This window comes from Lissotriton vulgaris, chromosome 9, assembly GCF_964263255.1.
Source record: "Lissotriton vulgaris chromosome 9, aLisVul1.2, whole genome shotgun sequence".
Taxonomy (NCBI): Eukaryota; Metazoa; Chordata; class Amphibia; order Caudata; family Salamandridae; genus Lissotriton; species Lissotriton vulgaris.
In genome coordinates, this window is record NC_141697.1 from 721,367,987 (window position 1) to 721,389,489 (window position 21,503).

Genomic DNA, 21,503 nt, shown 5'->3' on the forward strand with positions numbered 1-21,503 from the left:
GCCAATATCTTGAAGTTCAGAATGCAGTGTTTTCCTCTAACACCACACAATGTTTAATCTCAATTGGTGAGAAACTATTCAGCCTAAATCCACTGCTGGCAATCCCCCCATTCTATGTTCATAGGGTCTGGCTTTCTCAGTGGAAGAGTGGGACGGGCAATACACAGACAAAGTGCTGGGATGGAAAAGTTCCTCTAAACTGCTCGGAAGAGCATTCACACAACTCACAACTGCACATTAAATTTTGAGGGCAGCAATAATCCAAACCTACAGTGATTCCAGAATTTAGCCCCACATACCCGGTACAAAGCCTATGGATATTTCTGTTTTATGGCCTGAGCATACAAAATAGTCATGCATGTATGCTGAGGGCCTACTATAAAACAGAACAGGACCCATAGCCAGGCTCTCCTGTCTGGATGGGCACAACATGTACACCCTTCTAATTGAACATGATTACCACCAGCCATCAACTCAACGGGCAGAGGACTGATTGTGGTGTTGGTCAATATCGCTGAAGGTGGAGGCATTACCACCAAGCAGCTGCGCTCTGGGAATTTGGGGCCAGATGTAGGTAAGTAACATTTACCGAATCTTAATTACCGAAAATTACCGAATTTTACCGATTCGGTAATTAAGATTCGGTAAATGTGAGGGGTTGGTATGTAGGGAATCCAGATGTTCCCTTTTACCGAATCGGTAAAATTCGGTATTTACCGATTCGGTAAATACCGAATCGGTAAAGCCTATTGATTCCTATGGGCTTCAAAGCCCATAGGAATCAATAGGCTTTACCGATTCGGTATTTACCGAATCGGTAAATACCGAATTTCACAAGGGTGCAGGGGGTGTCACTTTGACACCCCCTGGCACCCCCAAAACAGGCTTGGGTGCCATGTGGCAGGCATACCTGTCCTAAGGGCAGGTCTGCCTGTCACATGACATAGGTGTGCATGCACACATGTGCATGCACACCGGAATCGGTATTTTACCATGGATTTGTATTCCATGGTAAAATACCGATTCTGTAAGCCATGTGCAGAAGGTACATTGCCTACCTACATAGCATTTTCGGTAATTTTACCGAATCGGTATATATTACCGAATCGGTAATTATTTTACCGATTCGGTACATATTACCGAATCGGTAAATTTACCGATTCGGTAATGATACCGATTCGGTAAAATTACCGAAAATGTGCCCCTACATCTCAATAGCCCTTTACCGATCGGAAACGGCCGAAAATCGGTATTTTCGGCCCATTCCGATCGGTAAAGGGCTACCTACATCTGGCCCCTGGTCTTTACAAGAGCCTGTACAAAGACCAAAGCTAATCCCCAGAGAAAAAAGCCACAGCAGATCAATACCTTAAAAGGCTTTAATGCTATTTTCATCTTTTTTTTTCTAAAACGGAGGCAGGATTAAATGAAGTGGCCATGATGGAGAATAAGTCTGAATTGCCCATGAAAAAAATCTGAGGTGGAAGCCGAAATACTACTGAGGACAAATCAAATTTGTACTACTCTGGGAGATCATTCAATCCAGCCAAGTGCTATACCCAGGGAAAAAGCACTTTTGATGTAAGATTTTATTCTCCCTGACAGAGATATTAATTTCGCAACCAATCGAGCACAGACATATAAAGCACCAGCTGATATTTTTCCATCTTCAAATCCAGTGGAAAACATTATGGGTACACCTATTGGTCCCTCCCTTAAGATGCAGCTTCTCAGTAGTACACCCAGTGAAAGTTACATAATAAATCCAAGGGTGTCAGTTACTCCACAATTGTGTTTGAGTCCACATTCTCTATGTAACTATCCGGGAAGCAAGGATGTGCTGTCTGATTCTCTGCATTCTCCAGAAAGAGCCTTGACTTCAGTATTGGCTCTAATGGAGAAATCTGTGACCAATTCAGATCATATCTTGGATTCTCTTCTGTCCCTCGCATCATTTTTAATTTCGAATCAAAGAACTCTAGTTGAAAAAGCTACTTCTCCTCTTGCCAAATCTTTTAATACAAAATGTACCTCCCAAAGGTGTTTGCCTGTCTCAATATTATCAATTTGGTTCCAACCTAAATACGTCTTGCCAAGCGAATGCTGTCTCTAATTTTAGTTGCAAGGGCTTTAGTATTCAGGCCGGCTCGCCCTATAGTAGGGAAAAGAGTAAGGAAAAGAAATCTGGATCTATTTGAAAAGGATCAGCTATTGTCTTTACAGATGTTCTTTGAATTAAGGGACAGTTTGTTATTGCCTTTGATCATCTCCCTGGGTTTAAATGAGACAAATATGAGAAAGGTAAAGAATGTCTTCCCATCTTTCAAAAAAAGAGGCTGTCATAGTTTCGTCACTCGTAGAGGGGGGATAAGATAATCAAAAGAAAAAATGAAAGTAAGAACATGCAGAGGAATTCAAAGAGGAAAAGACTTTGTAGAGTAAGCAAAAAAAGAACAAGAAGACTTAGTTTCAATCCAAATGTTGAATTAAACTCTATCCCGACTGCTAAAAAGTGGAGGGAGGTCAAATTGAAGCAAGCACAAGACACTCTTCATTGTTTCCAATGGTTTTTTGTGAACCAATATTAAATTTGCAAGGAGGCAATGTTCTTCTTTCTTGTACAGCAAGGATGTCTCCTACTTCTAATTTGAACCATAATGTTGCATAATTCTCATCTACGATGGGAACAATTTTATTTACAATCCGAATGGGAGAGGCCTTGTTGGGTTGTTTCAATGGTCTCAATGGTCAGGTCAACTGCTATTCCGGCCTTTCTCCCCTAAAAGCCCCTGAATGCGTGAGGGAAAGTAAAATGTGGGTCTCTTTTGGAAATGGAGGAAGGACAGTCTCTCTGCTCCCAGAGAGAGAGAATAAACAACTCCTCACTCCAGAAGAGGAAGACAGTAAATGGAGCTGGGTGGCAGGGGCAATGAATTCTAAGAGCTCTCCGGGGGTAAAGTTTAAAAATTGTTACTAGTAAGGGTCTTTAATTAACTTCTTGGAATGCAGAGGGTTTATTCACTGATTAAAATAAACTGGTGTTCTTGAAAAAGAACTGAAAGCTGATATAGTGTGAATTCAAGAATCTTGGATTGTAAAGAATTGGTTAGTAGAATATTATAGAGAGAGCAATTATCCCAGTGGAACAAGGTGGTTTTAAAGAAGGCCACTCTACAATAGATCACTGCTTCGCCCTATGGGCCCTGGCCCGGAAATCGATAGAACAAAATGGGAAGCTACATTGTTGTTTTGTCGATTTTAGGGCAGCGTTCGACTCTGTGGATCGAAATAAACTTTGGGAAGATATGTCAAAGTATGGATTATCAGTTGGCTTGTTGATGATCCTAAAAGAGCTTCACAGTGGAAACTGGGCCCAGGTAATTAGAGATATGCAGGGGGCACTAACTCACAAGATACTAGTAGGGAACGGACTTAGACAGGGGTGCGTCTTGGCACCCCTGTTATTTTCAATCTTTTTGGCAGATCTCCCCGCTGCACATGAAGTAGAAAGAAGTGCAAGTCCAAAAATGAATGGCCATAAAGTTCCTTGCCTTCTTTATGCTGATGACTTAGTGATCATGGATCAAACTGAAATAGGACTTCAAAGGAAATTAACTGCTTTTAAATACTATTGTGATAGGAAAATACTGTCTGTAAATAGGGAAAAAACGAAGGTTTTATGTTTTGGGAAGAGTAAGAAGAATTTCAATTGGTTTTTGGGTGATGACAAACTAGAGACAGTTAAGGAATATGGATATTTAGGCCTCTGGTTTGACAGTGCACTAAAATGGTGCACCCATTTGGAGGCTCAAAAGGCAAAAGCATTCTCATCCACTTGTGGGCTAAAAAAGTTTAATAAAGAATATGGAGACATGACACATAAACCAATGATAAAGGCATTTGAAGCAATGATCCCCCCCAAGTATTGTATGGGGCAGAAGTGTTATACTTGAGCGGTAAACAGACGTGGGATCAGGAAGAGGGAACATTTTTTAAAATGTTATTGTCTTTACCTAATTGTACAATGGTTCAAGCAATTAGAATGGAACTAGGGCTGATTTCTTGGAGTGTACAATCTCAAATGGCCCTAGCAAGATTCTGGAAGCGGCAAGACCCAGGAGTGACACCTAAGGTCTCACAATGGTGTGGAGAGGAAATCCAGACAAGCAATCTTGGCTGGGCAAAGGAGGTGAGAAAGACTCTCCAGAAAGTATCAGGGCGTCTTAAATTGAGATCTATCCATAACACCCTGATAGGCGACTTTACAAAGAAAGCACTTAGGGAACAAGGCCAGTCGCTCTCAAGGGCACAGGACCGGAATTACATGCAGGAGAAAAAGTCGGTCCAGTGGTTAAAGATCTCATGGGTAAATGAAGGCTGGTTCCCTTATCTGGAAACATTGCCTAACCAAGGGTTACGACATGAAATATTAAGGACCCGGGTTGGGATCAACCCCTGGAAGATAGACGGGAAATTAAAATCTGTACTGATTGGCCCAGAAGGTAATTGTAAGTGTGGGCGTGGTATAAGAAACTATATGTTGCACATTTTGCTTGATTGCACATTTGTACAGGATTTAAGGAAATTGTTTTTACGTCCTATATTCCTATCACATAAGACATTTACATGTGCCCATGCGAAATGCTTACTAACAGATATGCATTCGCTAGAAATTGCAATTGCATTGGGCAAATTCCTGAAGGCCGTAAAAGATTTTGGAAGGGAGATATCGAAGGATGGGCACTGATTTTAAGTTCTTTTAAGCCTTTTATAAAGTTTAAATCTGTTTTTTTATTCTTCCAGATATGTGAAAACTTTGGTAAAATTTGGGTTTAACGAATTGTGTATCAGGAGGTGTTACCCTCTTTTAACCTTCTCTTTTTTCTTTTTAACAAATATGAATTTTAACTATTTATGGCGTAGGAATATTTTGTCTGCTCGCACTTTGTCCGATTCTGTTTGCATTTTGTTTGTACTGTTTAAAAGACTATGGTCTAAATAAACAAGTTTCTCTCTCTCTCTCTCTCAGAAGAGGAAGACAGTAAATGGAGCTGGGTGGCAGGGGCAATCAATTCTAAGAGCTCTCCGGGGGTAAAGTTTAAAAATTGTTACTAGTAAGGGTCTTTAATTAACTTCTTGGAATGCAGAGGGCTTATTCACTGATTAAAATAAACTGGTGTTCTTGAAAAAGAACTGAAAGCTGATATAGTGTGAATTCAAGAATCTTGGATTGTAAAGAATTGGTTAGTAGAATATTATATTGTGTTAAGCCAGACAGCATTCCCCGTTAAGAGAGGACATGCGAAATGAGTCAAAGCCACATAGCTTTGCACAAATTTTAGATGGTTATATAAAGATATTTCGCATGTCTCTAAATTACTCCAAGCAGCGAAGATAGGATTTATTGAGAATCAGCAATGTATTGGTTCACTATTAATTATAAATGCTTATATCTCTCAAATCTCTTCTCATTTCCATCTGATGAATATTTGCTTTATAGTGCTGCACCCGTCTTTTGGAACTATGCCCAATATCTGTGTATATATGATTGCGGGTAAAGGATTCAAATATGGATTTATTTAATAATATTATGATATAATGAGATTCGATTTTAGTGTAATTTTTTAAAACTTTTTGTGGACCTCCATCGAGAGCCAAATCCTAATAAAGAATTGGATTGAATTGATCTGTACTGCCAGGCTGTGTGGTGTGGCCCAGTGACCCTTGATCTCCCTGCAAAGTACCTGCAGTGATAGTGCGTGTGCCCTGATTCTGAGCTGGGCATCTTCCCCGAACTGGCCTGCAGGTGATTGCAGTGAGCAGCCTATGAGGTCCTACTACACCCTGAACTATGAAGGACAAACCAGAGCATCTTAGAAGATGTGGCACTAAGAAGAAACGCAACTGCAGTCAGCCAGTGGTGCTGGAACATTTTTAGTGTGGTAGTGCTGGCTAGTAATATCACCGCACTAACGGTAATAGGCACTTTGAAAACACAAATAAATGTTGCCAAAAGAAAAAAATTGGAAGGTACCTTTTTTGATCGTTCTCTTTCCAAACTCAATGTTGTATGTGGGTCCTGCAGCACGTCCAGCCCCCTGGTTCTGGAGTTACTGCAGTCAGCCTTTGCACCCTGAGACCATACAGTGCCAGGGAAGGTTGCGAGCTACACTGAGATTGCAACTGCAATCAGAGGTTACCAATCCCTCTATTGTGATCACTGCTGTGACCTTGGGTGGACTCATGTAATTGTGTGTGGGTAGCATGCTTAGTTTGTACACATATAAACATGGTAGGGGCTTCCTCCTTCTTTGATCCGAGCGAAAAGACCACAACTTGTCTATCCCGTCCCTGACTCAAGAAGCATGTCTGGGCTCCTCTGCAGAGGTCAAAGACAGGAGCAGTCAGGGTGTGGGCTGGAGCAGAGACAATACAGCCTCTACCTGCAGTTGGTGCACAGATATACACAAACTGTACAATGCAAGGAAGAAATCCTGTGGGGATAATACTAGATTTTGGGACATATATTGTTCATTCAAAACAGTTTCTTTTGTACATTCTAGGTGTTGACTTAGAGCCTCGAGAAGTATCGAGAGAACCTAACCTATCCATCTCGCAGGAACAAATTGTCTTTGTCTACTTTGATTGTATCAATATTATATTCATACTTGCTTGAATAACCTAGACCAGCACAGGCCACTTCCCACATGCACTGGTATCTCCCTAGCTAGAGATGTTTACATTATTGTTGTCCTCTAGCTTTTATATGCAGCATTGAGTTGTGTGTGGAGATTAAAGTATATTTTCATTATAAATAAAAGCATTGGATGGACAATTATTTATCATTTCTTGCTACATGTTTCATTGAGTTTTGAGTTTCCATCTTGCACCACCTTGAGTGATCCTTTGCTCCCCGACTTCACTATGAGAGTCAAGTGTTAGAGACGCATACTTGGTGCTCGGTTTTAGGTTCAACAGTAAGGCAATGCTACCACACACAGTTTCAAAAGAATCCCATTGTTAGAATTGAAGTCCAGTAATGCCTGACTGTCCTGGCTGTAACCCAGGCCTGCATATATGTTTCATTGTATGACTACTTTGCATGATAACACAGTTTATTAGTGCTATAAAACTAGATATGAAATAGAGTGAGTGAATGCAAGCATTCTAAAATGAGGTTCTATCATTACATTTTCTCATTAAAATGCAAACAGGTTCCCACTATTGCCATTAAATTATAAGCCTTGTTTAAAATACCATGTACCACCGCCGGACCTCCGGGTTGTCGCATTGCCTGCTGCTCGATATAAGTGCTGCCTGATTAAGATTCATAGCGCTGTATTGGCTGTGTAGCGCTCAATCGCTCATTAGCATTTTGAAGTCATATGCGCATTGCCTTCTGCACGATATAAGTGCTGCCTGATTAAGACTCATAGCGCTCTGTTGGCCGTGTAGCGCTCGATCGCTCATTTGCATTTTGAAGTCATTTCTGCATTTAATTAGTGTGGCCTTGTTGTGCCGGTGCCACTGCACACAGCGTGATCCCACTTTGTGCCCCCAGCCTGTTTGGGTTTTACTTTTGCTGCCATCCATTTTGTTTGTTGTGCCTCGGAGCCCGTACTCTCCACCCCGCTCCCGCCTCCCAGCTGCTCCTCCCTCCCACTGACTCCTAAGGCTAAGTCCGTCCTCATCAACGCTGTGACCGCCCTGACCACATCGGAAGCGGTCGCTCCCCACGCTCCCTGGTCTTCTTGGGTATCGTTGGGTCTCATTTGCGCATTGCCTGCTGCTCGATATAAGTGCTGCCTGATTAAGATTCATAGCGCTGTATTGGCCGTGTAGCGCTCGATCGCTCATTAGCATTTTGAAGTCATTTCTGCATTTAATTAGTGTTGCCTTGTGGTGCCGGTGCCACTGCACACAGCGTGATCCCATTTTGTGCCCCCAGCCTGTTTGGGTTTTACTTTTGCTGCCATCCATTTTGTTTGTTGTGCCTTGGAGCCGGTCCTCTCCACCCCGCTCCCGCCTCCCAGCTGCTCCTCCCTCGCTCGGCCCCCCCACCATCCACATATGTCAGAACAGCTGACGCGCAGTGGTCGCGCCCCATGCGCGCCAAAGGTGCGCCAAAGGTAAGCCCGTCTACGCCCGTCCGCGCCTGGACCGCGCCCAGCGCCAGACCCCCTGGCCCCGCGATTCCCTTTCCACCTGCATTACTTATGACGTCGCAACCCTCTCAGCCCTTAACCCCAGCCGACTCCCAAACTGCTACCTAGCCGCCCCAGGACACACCCATGGACCCTTCACCTGCCACTCCTGCAAGTTTGACAGCATAAGGACCCACACCAAATCCACAAACTCCAAACTGAGCTCCGACACTAACCACCTAAAGTGCATCCTAACCAACACCCGCTCAGTCCACAGGCACTCCATTGAAGTTTGGAACCTACTCGACACTACATCGCCGGACGTCGCCTTCCTCAAGGAAACATGGATGAACGCCTCATCAGCACCCGACATCGCCATAGCCATCCCGGACGGCTACAAGATCATCCAAAAGGACCGCATCAACCAAACAGGAGGAGGCATCGCCATAGTCCATAAGAACACCATCCGCATCACGACCAGTTCCGAAGACAACCTCGCTTCCGCCGAACACCTCCACTTCCAAATTCACACCGACCACAAAACCACACTCAGAGGCACCCTCATCTACAGACCACCAGGACCCCGCACACAATTCAGCGAAGACATCGCTGACTTCATCAGCCCACATGCCCTCCCCTCCGAGAATTACATTCTACTGGGAGACCTCAACTTCCACCTGGAAAAGAAAAACGACAACAACACCACCACCCTTCTGGATAACCTGGCCAATCTAGGACTCAAACAACTTGTAGACACCCCCACCCACTACGCCGGACACACGCTCGACCCTATCTTCACCTCCAGCAAGCACATCTCCTTCGATCACACCACAGCTCTCCATTGGACGGACCACAGCTGCGTTCACTTCGACTACAAAAAGCCCACGACCCACAACCGCCCACAACCTATTCCGCGAAGAAATTGGAACAAAATCACCACCGAACAACTCTTCACATCGCTTCACCAAAACCCCCCCACCAATTCATCGGACCCAAACCAAGCAGCCACTAACCTCACCCAATTTATCACCCATAGCGCCGACGTACTCGCACCCTTGAAAAACTATCTAATCAAGCAAGGTAGCAAAAAAGCCCCCTGGTTCAACGATGACCTTAAGAAATCCAAGAAGTTCTGCCGTACTCTCGAGAAAACCTGGAGAAAAAACCCAACCACTGATAACCTAACCACCTTCAAGAACGCCACCCACAAACACCACCAACTAATCCGATCCACCAAGAAATCAGCATTCAAGGATCGACTTCACAACAATGCCCAAAACAGCAAGGAACTATTCAACATCGTCAAAGAATTTACCAACCCCACCGCCGGCACCAACGACATCACTCCCTCCCAAGACCTCTACGACTCTCTATCCTCATTCTTCCACAACAAAATCGCCGAAATACATAACAGCTTTGAAAACCAGTCCGAAGACTTGTCCACTCCACCCATTTCCGATCCACCACCCATTTCCGATCCAACTCCGCCCTCTAACAACCTTTGCGCCTGGAACCCAATCACCACCGAAGACACCACCCGCCTGATGAACTCCATCCACTCAGGATCGCCAACCGACCCATGTCCCCACCACATTTTTAACAAAGCAGGCTCCATCATCGCACCCCATCTCCGCGATGTCATCAATTGCTCCTTCAACTCCGCTACCTTCCCGGAAATCTGGAAACATGCCGACCCTTCTGAAGAAACCCACAGCAGACCCCTCCGAACTTAAGAACTACTGCCCCATCTCGCTCCTCTCATTCCCGCCAAAGTCATTGAGAAAGCCTTCAATATTCAGCTCGCCGCCTTCCTCGAATCCAACAAATCCCTCGACCCTTCACAATCCGGCTTCCGAGCCAAACACAGCACCGAAACCGCCCTCATCGCAGCTACAGACGACATCCAAACACTTCTGGACAACGGAGAAACAGTTGCCCTCATCTTACTTGACCTCTCCGCAGCCTTCGACACAGTCTGTCATAGCACCCTCATACAATGACTCAGCAACGTCAGAATACAAGGAAAAGCATTGGATTGGATAATATCGTTCCTTGCCGGAAGAACCCAGAGAGTCCGCCTCCCCCCCTTCAAATCAGAGGCCACCGAAGTCATCTGTGGCGTACCACAAGGATCATCACTCAGTCCCACCCTCTTCAACGTATACATGAGTCCCCTCGCATCCATCGCACGCCAACACAACCTCAACATCATCTCCTACGCAGACGACACCCAGCTGATCCTCTCCCTCACCAAAGACCCCAACACCGCCAAAACCAACCTTCACGAAGGAATGAAAGAAGTAGCCGAGTGGATGAAGAACAGCCGCTTAAAACTGAACTCAGACAAAATGGAAGTCCTCATCTTAGGCTCATCCCCCTCGGCCTGGGATGACTCTTGGTGGCCACCAGCCCTGGGAACCGCACCCACACCAACGGATCACGCACGCAACCTGGTCTTCATCCTGGACTCCTCCCTCTCGATGACCAGACAAGCCATTGCGGTCTCATCATCCTGCTTCAACATCCTACGCATGCTCAAAAAAGTATTCCGCTGTATTCCCACTGAAACAAGAAAGACGGTCACCCACGCACTGGTCACCAGCCGACTGGATTACGGAAACACCCTCTACCCTGGAACCTCAGCCAAACTACAGAAAAAACTTCAACGCATCCAAAACGCATCAGCCAGACTCATACTGGACATCCCTCGTCAATCTCACATTTCCGACCACCTGAAAGATCTCCACTGGCTCCCCGTCAACAAGAGAATAACGTTCCGTCTCCTCACCCACGCACACAAAGCCCTCTATGACCTAGGACCCAAATGCCTTAACACGAGACTGTTCTTCTACACCCCCACCCGCCAACTACGATCTTCCAATCAAGCCCTCGCCGCAATTCCGCGCATCCACAGATCCACCATGGGGGGAAGATCCTTCTTCTACTTAGCAGCCAAGACCTGGAGTTCTCTCCCCACCCACCTCCGCCTTACTCAGAACCACCTCTCCTTCAGAAAGCAACTAAAAACTTGGTTATTCGATAAGTAAATGCAGCCGCCTCCCCAAGCACCTTGAGACCCTCTGGGTGAGCAGTGCGCTATATAAATTATCTGAACTTGAACTTGAACTTGCTGTGTTAATACATAATTGTGCAATAAAGGTCTTTGGAAAAAAAAATACCATGTACCAGAACTAGTGGTGTTGAGTTACAACATCAGATCTGATTAGTGAGGCAGCTGGTGTTTTTTCTAACTGGCCTTGCCTGATGAATTTGTTTTTCCGCTTACTTTAGTGTTTCATGGGACACGTTTTAAATAACCTGAATGCTCGGTAAAGTGGTAGGAGAAGACTATCAAATCTTTCATATCATATTATATAATGGGCCTGCTCGAGGCCTTTTATTTCAAATTCAAAGGAGGCACAGTCAAAAGGGATCTTATCTGATAATTGATCTCTCCCTTTTCTGGGGCTAGGTGACTAATTGTTAACTGCACAAAAAACAGCCAGCATTAATGGGAAGATTAGGTATTTATGAATATTGAAAAACGAGATAATAAAATATTAAAATGTTAGGCATCATGAAATGTATAAATCTTACTGGTGAAGGTGAAAGCGGTTAAGAAGGAGTACTTTGTAGAAGTCACATTAAGAAAGTAAAACTTCATTTTGTAGGAGTATTGAGGGTGGAATTTGGAAATAGATTAACAATAATGTTTAAATAGTCTCAGCAGCCAGCGTGAAACCTATACAAATTTCTGGGTTGGGTGCAATTGCTGATAGTGCAATCAATTAAAAGGGCACACCAGAACTGTTCCATACCGCATGCAACATGGTATTATGGCAGAAATGGCAGAACTCCTCCTGAAGAACTGACATTTTCCGGGTAGAAGGCTGCTGAATTAATGCTAACTTTTGAGAGCAAACCTGAGTGGCATTAACTCTACTCTGTACAATCCATTTTTCAACGTCACTCTTTCCGTTTAGGTACATTAAGTACTTAATTTGAGCCAGTGGTTTCCAGGGCTTAGCACCAGCACTTTTCATGAGCACCAGTTAAGGACACATTCATTTATGGTAGGCACGGAGAAGTTCAGTAATTTGTCCAGAATCAGTTTCCAAAGAGTCCAAATCTTGGAGGACCCCCTTTAGGGTACAGAGATGGCTCAGTGGGAATCATATACTCACCAGTTCCCATTGCCATCTGAGTAAAGCCCCCTAAAATAGTCCGCCCCCTAAAATAGTCCGCCCCAGACCTCTGCCTAGAACCACCACCCAATGTTAGCCCTAGAACAGAACCACTGTTTTCCCTCAAGGCTGGCAGATAAAACATTCCAATTACTCTACTCACTTGCATGAGCATAAGCCCTAATACATGCACAAAGATATGCCCACGGTAACACACCATTACTACTCGGGCATTACTACAAAGTGCTATTACTGCGCATTTTTTAGTTCGCGTTTATCTTTACTTCGCATGTTTTTTACTTCGCAAATGCTATTACTCCGAATTATTTTGCCCACAAGTATACACAGATGTGTTTGCACGTGCACACACATACACTTCCCAGATCTCTGACCTGCCTGCCCACTTGCCTATAAATCAGCTGCCAATGACGGTGTGGTAGCTTTTAAGGTGCTTTACTGACCCAGATCTGCCTGTGGTGCTAGGCCAACCAATGTGGGCAGCCTATGAGGGGTGGGTCTACCAACAACAACCTAGATACTGTGGTGCTAGGCATCCTCAGGCCTCGGCATTCTGTAGCTCATATAATTAACAATGAGCACATTGCTCTTTTATTCAGACTAATCAGTCCATTCTTTCTCTCATACTCTACAACAAAATGCAGCACTCTCTGAGTCCACACACTTTTCTCTGAGTCAACACAGCATTCTCTGAGTCAACACACTAGTTGAAATTGAAAGTGAAAGACTTTTATAGAGCTCATGGCTACCAGATGGCCTCCCAGCGCTAGAGACAAAAGTACTCACTGAACTAAGAGTGTGGGTCATCGAAACAGAAAGGTTTTTAGGAGTTTCCGGGAGGACATATAGTTGGTTTCCAGACGAATGTTAATGGGAAGCCGGTTAGTCACATTTGAACCACTTCAGGAAATTCATTGAATCATAACACTTCTGCTCACATTATTCACCTTTCACCCATGTTGAGCACACCCCTATGATAAAAAAGGGAATCCTTACTAAGGCAGACATTGCCTTCTTCATAATAAAATCTGTATTTTCTAAACAAACTGTCATCTTTAAATCCCCATTAGCAGATGCAAACCTACACATTGCTGTCTCCCCTCAATGATAGCTATTCACATTTCTCATAACAACATGCTTAATATGGTCACGTGCAGCAGGGTTTTAATAAAGTAATTTGCTGTTGTTTTATACTAAAGTCATTCCTTTCTCATTGTTAGTTTCCTTCCTGCTGCTAATTTTAAGATGCAGGCCTAAATTCATATTACAACATTCCTCAAGACCCCTTCTTGACAGGCTTGGTTTGGTGCTGCCACCACCACTCATTAGGCCAGATGTAGGTAAATCTAATTTACCGACTCTTAAATACCGAATCATACCGATTCGGTATTTATGAATCGGTAAATTAGAAGGAGGGAGATGTAGATAAATTATTATTTTGAATTACCGATTCTGTAACATTCGGTAATTACCGATTCGGTAAATACCGAATCGGTATTCCCCATTGATTCCTATGGGCTTTGGAGCCCATAGGAATCAAAGGGAAATACCGATTCGGTATTTACAGAATTGGTAAATACCGAATCCAGCAAGGGTGCAGGGGGTGTCACCTTGACACCCTCTAGCACCCCAAGTGCAGGCTTGTGTGCCATGTGGCACACATACATGCCCTAAGGGCATGTCTGTGTGTCACATGGCACAGGTGTGCATGCACAGATGTGCATGCACACCTGGATTCGGTATTTTACCACCCAATAGGATTGGGTGGTAAAATACCGACTCTTAAGGGCCTGTGGCACTCTGTGGAGTGCCACCTACATCTTGATTTACCAAATTCGGTAAAATTACCGATTCAGTATTTTACATAATCTGTAAATTTACCAATTCGGTAAATTTACTGATTCTGTAAAATGAAGGGCCCTACATCTCAAAATCCAATTACCTGTCGGTAACGGCCGAATTCGGTAATTGGCGACCTACATCTGGCTCTAAGTGTTTTATCTCCTAAGAATTAACCCATCTGGCCCCACTACCATATCCTTCTGAGGCTTTGTAGGCTTTAGCCGAATCCCTTCTTTCAAGAAAAGGGCTACCATTCAAACTTCTGCTCTCCAACCCTTCTTCTGCGGTCTGTCATTGTTGCATTTTTGTAGTGAATACTGAGTCACTCACTGTGCCATCCTCTCGCAGTTTGAGGCAGGACCCAAAGTCGCCAAGTCTGACATGACCACAGAAATCCAGGAGGATATTATCCGGTTTAATGTCCCTGGTAGGAGAAAAGATACGCATAAGCCAAGGAAGTTAAAGGATAAAGTCAGCAATAAGGGACACATTTTCCATGTGGAAGAACTAGAGAAGAAGGCTAAATGGACAGAAACAGTCATGGGGAAGTAAAAAAGCAATCAAAAGATATAAAAACAGTATGTCAAAGGAAAGTACATGAAGATCAAAAAAGTTAACATAGACATTGTTTGCTATTGTACACACTTGAGCTTAAGAGTGCCAGCCATGACCCTCATTTCCCGTCTCCCACTCCCTCCTCGCGTGTCCGGCTCAAGCTTCTAGGAGGTCCTCAGACCTTCAGCAGCAGCAGACCAAGCGGGCGTCTACTGGACAAGTGAAGTGGAAGATGGGCTGGCATACTTGAAGAATCTAAAACCTAAGGTGGTCAAAAGTCATAGAGGAGGTGGGGGGCACAAAATGATATCTCCTTTATATTAACTGACAGCACTCAGAGTTAGAAAGTGAATGAGTGATCAGCTTCGTGGTTCTATTATGGGTGCTGAATGAGTAGTAAGAATAAGATCACCCAGGATTGCTTGTCATTTTTCGAGCGAATCTTCAAATAGAAAATTTGCAATTAAATTCTGTTCGATTACTTTATTTCGGCCACTGCGGGCCATAAAAGTTCATAAAATACATACATACATCAATTAAAATAATAAATACAAACTTCATTTAAAATACATAGAATACACAGGTTTACAAGTAGGAATACAATACTTAAGACCTAAGTAAACATAGATTAAATTCTATCCTGGCCAATTTTAAGGGATTTTACAACAATTACCTTAGTGGTTGTCATGGTAAGTGGGAAACTGGTCAGGTTAAACTGTGGTGCAGGTTATCAATGCAAGAGTATAATTTAACCAAATACTGTGCCTAAGTATCATCCTTAAAAATATCTTCCCATTGAAAATAATAATATAAACTTTACTCAGTGTGGCAATTTTTTTGTAAATACTCATTAGGGCTCATTATTTATGTCAGGTGATATTCCTGTGTACAGTCTTGTCACAAAAAACTGGACCGAGGGAAAGAAGTACACAATAATACAATCCAAGTAAATGCTATGTGCAGTTTTTGTATATGCATATATGGCATTATATTTTGGGGAAACGAAGCTGAATGCATTTCTAAAACACATCCACATATACATTTGTGACGATTATTTGCTACGATTTGAAAGTGGAATATCTTCACACTATGGTTTTTGTAGAATATTTTGCCCCAAATTTCAACTAAGCACAGACCCTGGCTACCACAATCCAACCGGACATCTCTGCAGTGGTAAGTTTGCATTTTAAGCACTAATGATGAACTAAAGAATCAAAGAAAGTTTATGAAGGGCCTCATTTATATTTAGAAGGAGCAGCCCACCTAATTTAGAATGAGGGTGACGGACAGTAAAAACGACTATATGTCAGCCTTCCTAATTTGGTAGATTGACATATAGACAATTCTCCGAGGGCCCTTACTCCATCGAGCCACAATGGTGACGGAGTAGTCCCGGCCGTGGCCAAACTACAGTCTCGTCTGATTAAACTGTGGACAAACTACAGTCTGTCCACAGTTTAATCAGACGAGTGGACCGCTATGTTCGCAGGGAGGGAACACCATCACTGTTGTGACAGAGTTCCATCCCCACCAACATTTACTAAAACCACTGGACCACAAGAAATGTGAATTGTCTCTCCCATTTTGGGGCACAATACTGACCATTTGAACCCTCCATAAATAATTGAGGATTTGGTTTCCTTCACTAACAGGCTGCCACACGGGTAAGTGGCTGGAGAGAAAGGGAGCTTGCTTGCAGCAGGGGGGCTCCATTTCTACCATACTGCATACCCTAAAGAGCCTATAATTCAAAATCCTGACTAATTATTTGTGCCCCAAATAAAGAGACCCAAACCTTGAAATATTTGCAGTTGTGCTCGTGCAACATGTGAGCATTGCTGTAAAGGCTCTTGCAAGCACATTGGTCTTGGTAGGGTGCATGTTTTAGGAATAGTATGATTTACAATTCCAACTCCAGCCTACGTACAGAAGGGAAGGTGTTGTAATAGTAAATCACATTATTCCTTAGTCCAGAGCGCCCTCCAGTGCAAGTCGTGGTAACGACTTGCGTTGAAAAAGCAGCGATCTAAATGTATTGCAGTGTTTTAACCGCGTTGTTGAGGTCGTTTCCCCTTGGATGCACTAGCACTTAGTTGTGAGAGCTGGGAGTTGAGTTACAGTTACATATTTGTTATCCAGTTCTGTATTCTGTATCTGCTGCCAGGGCAGTCCATTTTCAATTATATTTGGGTGACATCTATATATTGGTGAAAGGAGACACAACATTTCTACAAGAGTTGACAGAGAGGTAAAAGTAAAGGTTGAATGGCTTGGGGACGATATGGATCTTTGCTACACAACAAACGGTGAAGGTGTGACTTTTGAGTTGCAGTAGCCTATCATCTAATCACTGGTACCAGGTAAACACAGTCTCTTTTAAGCTTCACCATAGAAGAGTGAGGAGGCTGTTCTAGGAAATTTTATCGAACACATAAGAAAAAACAATCATTACTGGGAGACCTTATTTTTGTCTGTTAAGGGGTTGGAGTTAACAGTCTACAATCATGAGACGGCTGGTTTCTGAACTGTGCCCAGATATAAAGCTTGACTCACAAGGTCTTTGTTGTTGTTTCAACTTGATGTGCTTTCTTAGTTGGGTGGCCATAGATTTTTCAAGTTATTTTTCAGCTATAACCAGTGATTGATCTTTAAATCTCAGTTTGGGTAGGACCAACATCAACCTTCTTTAGTAAGGGTTGGGCGATATAGACTTTGAGAGGGCTGGGTATTATACCAGTCTAGTGGGAAGCACTAGTGCCACTCAATCAGAGGAGTGGGAGGGCATCCCAGAGTTCTTTGTGCTTGGATGGAGGAATAGAATCATCTGTGTATTGCAATGGGATAATCTCCATGCTTTTTTCAATGCTTTACAGGAAGACAGAAGTTATGGTGCAAACTTAGGCCGAGAGTTTTCTCTGTCTGACAGATGGAAGACTTTCTTAAGTAATGAGACAATTGTGGATTTGTGTTTTTTGAGAGTAGTGAATTTGTTAATAAATAGGTATTCATTGCTCGAATTCATCAAATTAGTAGACCATACTGAATTAGTCTTAAGGGTGGTGCCTTGCCGTATTTAGTCTAATTTTTAAAGTATGCGATCTTAGCATTTTACAAACTTTTTTTTAGATGTGCCCTGAAGACATAAGCTGAGTAAAAGTGGATTCATATGGTTGCTTCCTCCATTTTCATATTTTCGTTCAACTTATCTCACTGTTTGCATTTGTATGTTGCTTTCGTAAGAATACCTTGAAAGATTTTTTACTCTACTAACCTATCGAGAGAAGCACTTGTGTCTAGTTTGTGTGTTAGATTCTGATTGTATTTTGTTGTAATAGTTAGTATTTACAGAGTTCCCGTTTCCTTAAATAACTCAAGAACCAATATTTTTAGGACTGATGGCAGTTTTGGGAGTTTTTCTGAAATAACTGTCTTTTGCAGGAAGATCAAACAAAATTGTGATCCTCTTGACCCAACAATCATATAAACGTATAGTTATTGACTAAATACTAGTTCCTTCACACCTGTATTACTATATAAAATGACACTTTATTAAGAAAAAAAATTCAACAAATATCATAAAACACACATTCACATAAAATTATGCAATAAACACGATTCAATTAATATAATCACCTAAATAAAAAACAACATAATAATCCCATAAAATTCATTTCTAACACAAAAATAATTATGACCTGCATAATTAAAACAGACAGAAAGGTTGTAAGACATAAAGCTTGTCCAATACTTGTGCACATCCAATCTACTTTGTAAGCACTATGCTCAATACATTGATTCAATCTGTATTTCAACAGTTGTGGCAGTCCTCTGGATTGTACTCCTATTTGCGTCGACGCGTTTCGACGGCTTATAGCTTGTCACACCATCTTTTTCAAGACAATCGATAATTCTGTCTCAATAAGGATTATTAGTTTTCCTCCCTTATCTTTTCGGCGTGTTTTCCCTTCCTTTACTTCTTTGGAATGTTATTTAACACTCTGGGATCGTTGGTCGTATCTTTTTAATTTAATACTTTCGCGGAAGGCCCATTTTTTTGAGAAAATCTAAAGTGGCTTGTCGCGTGCGTTGCTGTTCTGTAGTTTTTACTGGAACTACTCTTAAAACTGCCGCATGTTCGTATTCTAATTTTCTTATTAAGTTGGTTATACGGGTATTCTCCGCCCTTTGTATGGACGCAATATGAAGAATCCTTTCTTTGGCAATGCCCTTACAAATCGGCAAAGTTTCCGCCTCCGAGTGATGGGGTTCCGCGAAAAACAGCCATAGCCAGAATTTGCTGTAGGAAAAGGCCTGTAAAGAGAGGTCACACCCATGTATAAATAAATGTTTGTTTAGGTCGGTGAGGATATTGGTAATGAGTCATTCAAATGGGAAGAACTGAGATATTAAAGATACTGCAATGTAGGTGTGTTTTATACATAAGTGTGTGACCTCCATTTGCAGGCCTTTCTCTTTGCCAAATGATGTATTCATTCTGTAGGAGTTTGATAATTATAGGTTGAACTAAGTTTCCATGAGCACAACAAGATCATTGTATCTATTATCTAATATTAATGCAGGAGTGGCAATGCTAGCCATTTGTAGTTCAGTAGGGCACAATTTAACTGTATGGAAACAAGCTGATTCACCGGATCCCTATAATGTTAATGGACTCGAGATTGATCAGACAGACTTATTCCAGGTGGGCTTAGTTATATTTGCCCTTCATATAGGCTAAAACTCACGTGCCACTTTAAGCCAAGCCACCTTGACCTTGGAAACGAAGTACAGCCAAAACTACGCAGGCAGAGCCACGAGTGCCGGGACAACGCAAGCGCAACCACGCTTGCCTGAACAACACATTTGGAATTTGGAATTTAAAACATTTGTAAAGCGCAGCGTTCACCATACGGTTTCTTGGTGCTATAGTAGTAAGACTAGCAAGGGCGGAGTAACCAAGCGCAAAAGAAAAAAGGGCGATTACAGGGGAAAAGCCTGTCGAAATAAGAACGTTTTTAAATCTCTACGGAAAGATGAATATTGTGTGGCCAAGCGTAGGTGATCAGGGAGGGAGTTCCAGAAGATGGGAGCCAGAGTTGAAAAATTGGCTCCACCCCACTTTTTACGCTTAAAACGTGGAATTTGCAGAAAGGATTTAGAGGAGGAGCGGAGCTCTCTGGTCGGGACATAGTCTTGGATCAGAGAGGAAATAAAAGCGGGGGCAGTGCCCTGGCGAGCCTGAAAAACCATACAGCCGGTTTTAAAAAGGGAGCGTTCCTTAACAGGGAGCCAATGAAGCTCCTTTAAGAGGGGTGTGGAGTGGTGAAAGCGGGGGAGACCATATACAAACCGGGCCGCTTGGTTCTGAATCATCTGGAGCTTCCGCAGGCTGTATGCAGGGATGCTGTTGTAAATGGCATTGGCATAGTCCAGCCGCGAGATCACCAGTGCGGACATGATCAGCTTAAGTGCTTGGGGAGAAAAGAAACGGGAGACAGTACGGATAGTTCGAAGAGTAAGAAAACAGGAGGAAACAACTGAACTGATATGTGAGTGTAGAGTGAGTTGGTTATTGATTTTAACACCCAGGGTTTTAACTGTGGAAGAAGGAGTGGGGGAAGTGCCAAAAGAGGAGGGCCAGAAGAGAGAATTCCAGGGACTGGAAGAACCACCAGTGAGAACCAACTCGGTTTTATCCGGGTTCAGTTTGAGATGGTTGTGGTTCATCCAGTCCCTGATGAAAATCATAATAGATTGGAAATTTAAGATAGAAAGGGGTGAGGAGGAGAGATTAAAGATGAGCTGGAGGTCATCCGCGTAATTGTACACGGTGACCTCCAGCTGCTGAAGTGCAAAGATTAGAGGGGAAATATAAAGATTAAACAATAAGGGAGAGAGAGAAGAACCCTGGGGGACACCACAAGTGACTGGTAGAGGTGTGGTGGTGAAATCCCCCAGCCGAACCGCCTGGGTGCGGCCCCTCAGGAAGGAGGAGAGCCAGACCAGGGCTGAGCCCTCTATTCCCGCCGCCCTGACACGTGAAAGTAAGATGGTATGGTCCACCGTGTCAAAGGCGGCGGAAAGGTCGAGAAGCACCAGCGCCTGACATTTGCCTTAACCATACATATACCTGGTTAAGGCAGATACCTTTCTAGTGTTCAGGCCAGGCGGGGAGAAGAGGAGGAAGCATAGAAATAGGAAGCTCCAGAAACGGACAGGTAAGGGGGGCTGGGGTCCGGTTTGGGGAGGGGGGGTTTAGGGGTGAGGGTTGCTTTTAGGGCTCAGAGAGGGGGAGGGGAGATGGGTACGTTTGAGAAAGTGATGGGTTTTTATGGCAGGAGTGGGGCGGTTTTAGGGCTCAAGGTGGGGGGATCAGGTTAATTTTCTTAAGTGGGGCAGGATTTTAGGCCTCAGGGCAGTGGAAGGGGTTGTGTTAGTTTTATGGACAGCGTGGGGGTAAGTTTCAGGGCTCAGGGTGGGGGGTTAGTTTATGGTAGAGGCAGGGTATTGGCCTTAGGGCAGGGGAAGGGGTCATTTTAAGGGCAGGGCTACTTTTAGGCCTCAGAGCGGGGTTGGATAGGTAGAGGGTTAGAATTTTAGGGCTTAGGGCAGGGTAGAGGCGATCTTAACCACGCATACCTCCTTACCATTCATGCCTTTACAACAAAATTGTGTGGTAAAGGTATGCATGGTGAAGGAATGCATGTTTAAGACGCACTCATGGTTCACGTTTAGTGGTAGAGGCATGCTCGGTTTAGCC

The 21,503-nt window shown here is 43.4% G+C and overlaps 1 protein-coding gene across 3 annotated transcripts in view; it reads right to left on the bottom strand.

The window, feature by feature from the left end:
- The window catches only part of DMPK (DM1 protein kinase), an 809,400-nt gene that overhangs the window by 276,826 nt on the left and 511,071 nt on the right, over window positions 1-21,503 (bottom strand). For all 3 annotated transcript variants that reach the window (XM_086938460.1, XM_086938459.1, XM_086938458.1), the window contains exon 6: window positions 14,519-14,612. In XM_086938460.1, the coding sequence (XP_086794586.1) occupies window positions 14,519-14,612 (94 nt within the window). The remainder of the gene's footprint in view (window positions 1-14,518; window positions 14,613-21,503) is intronic.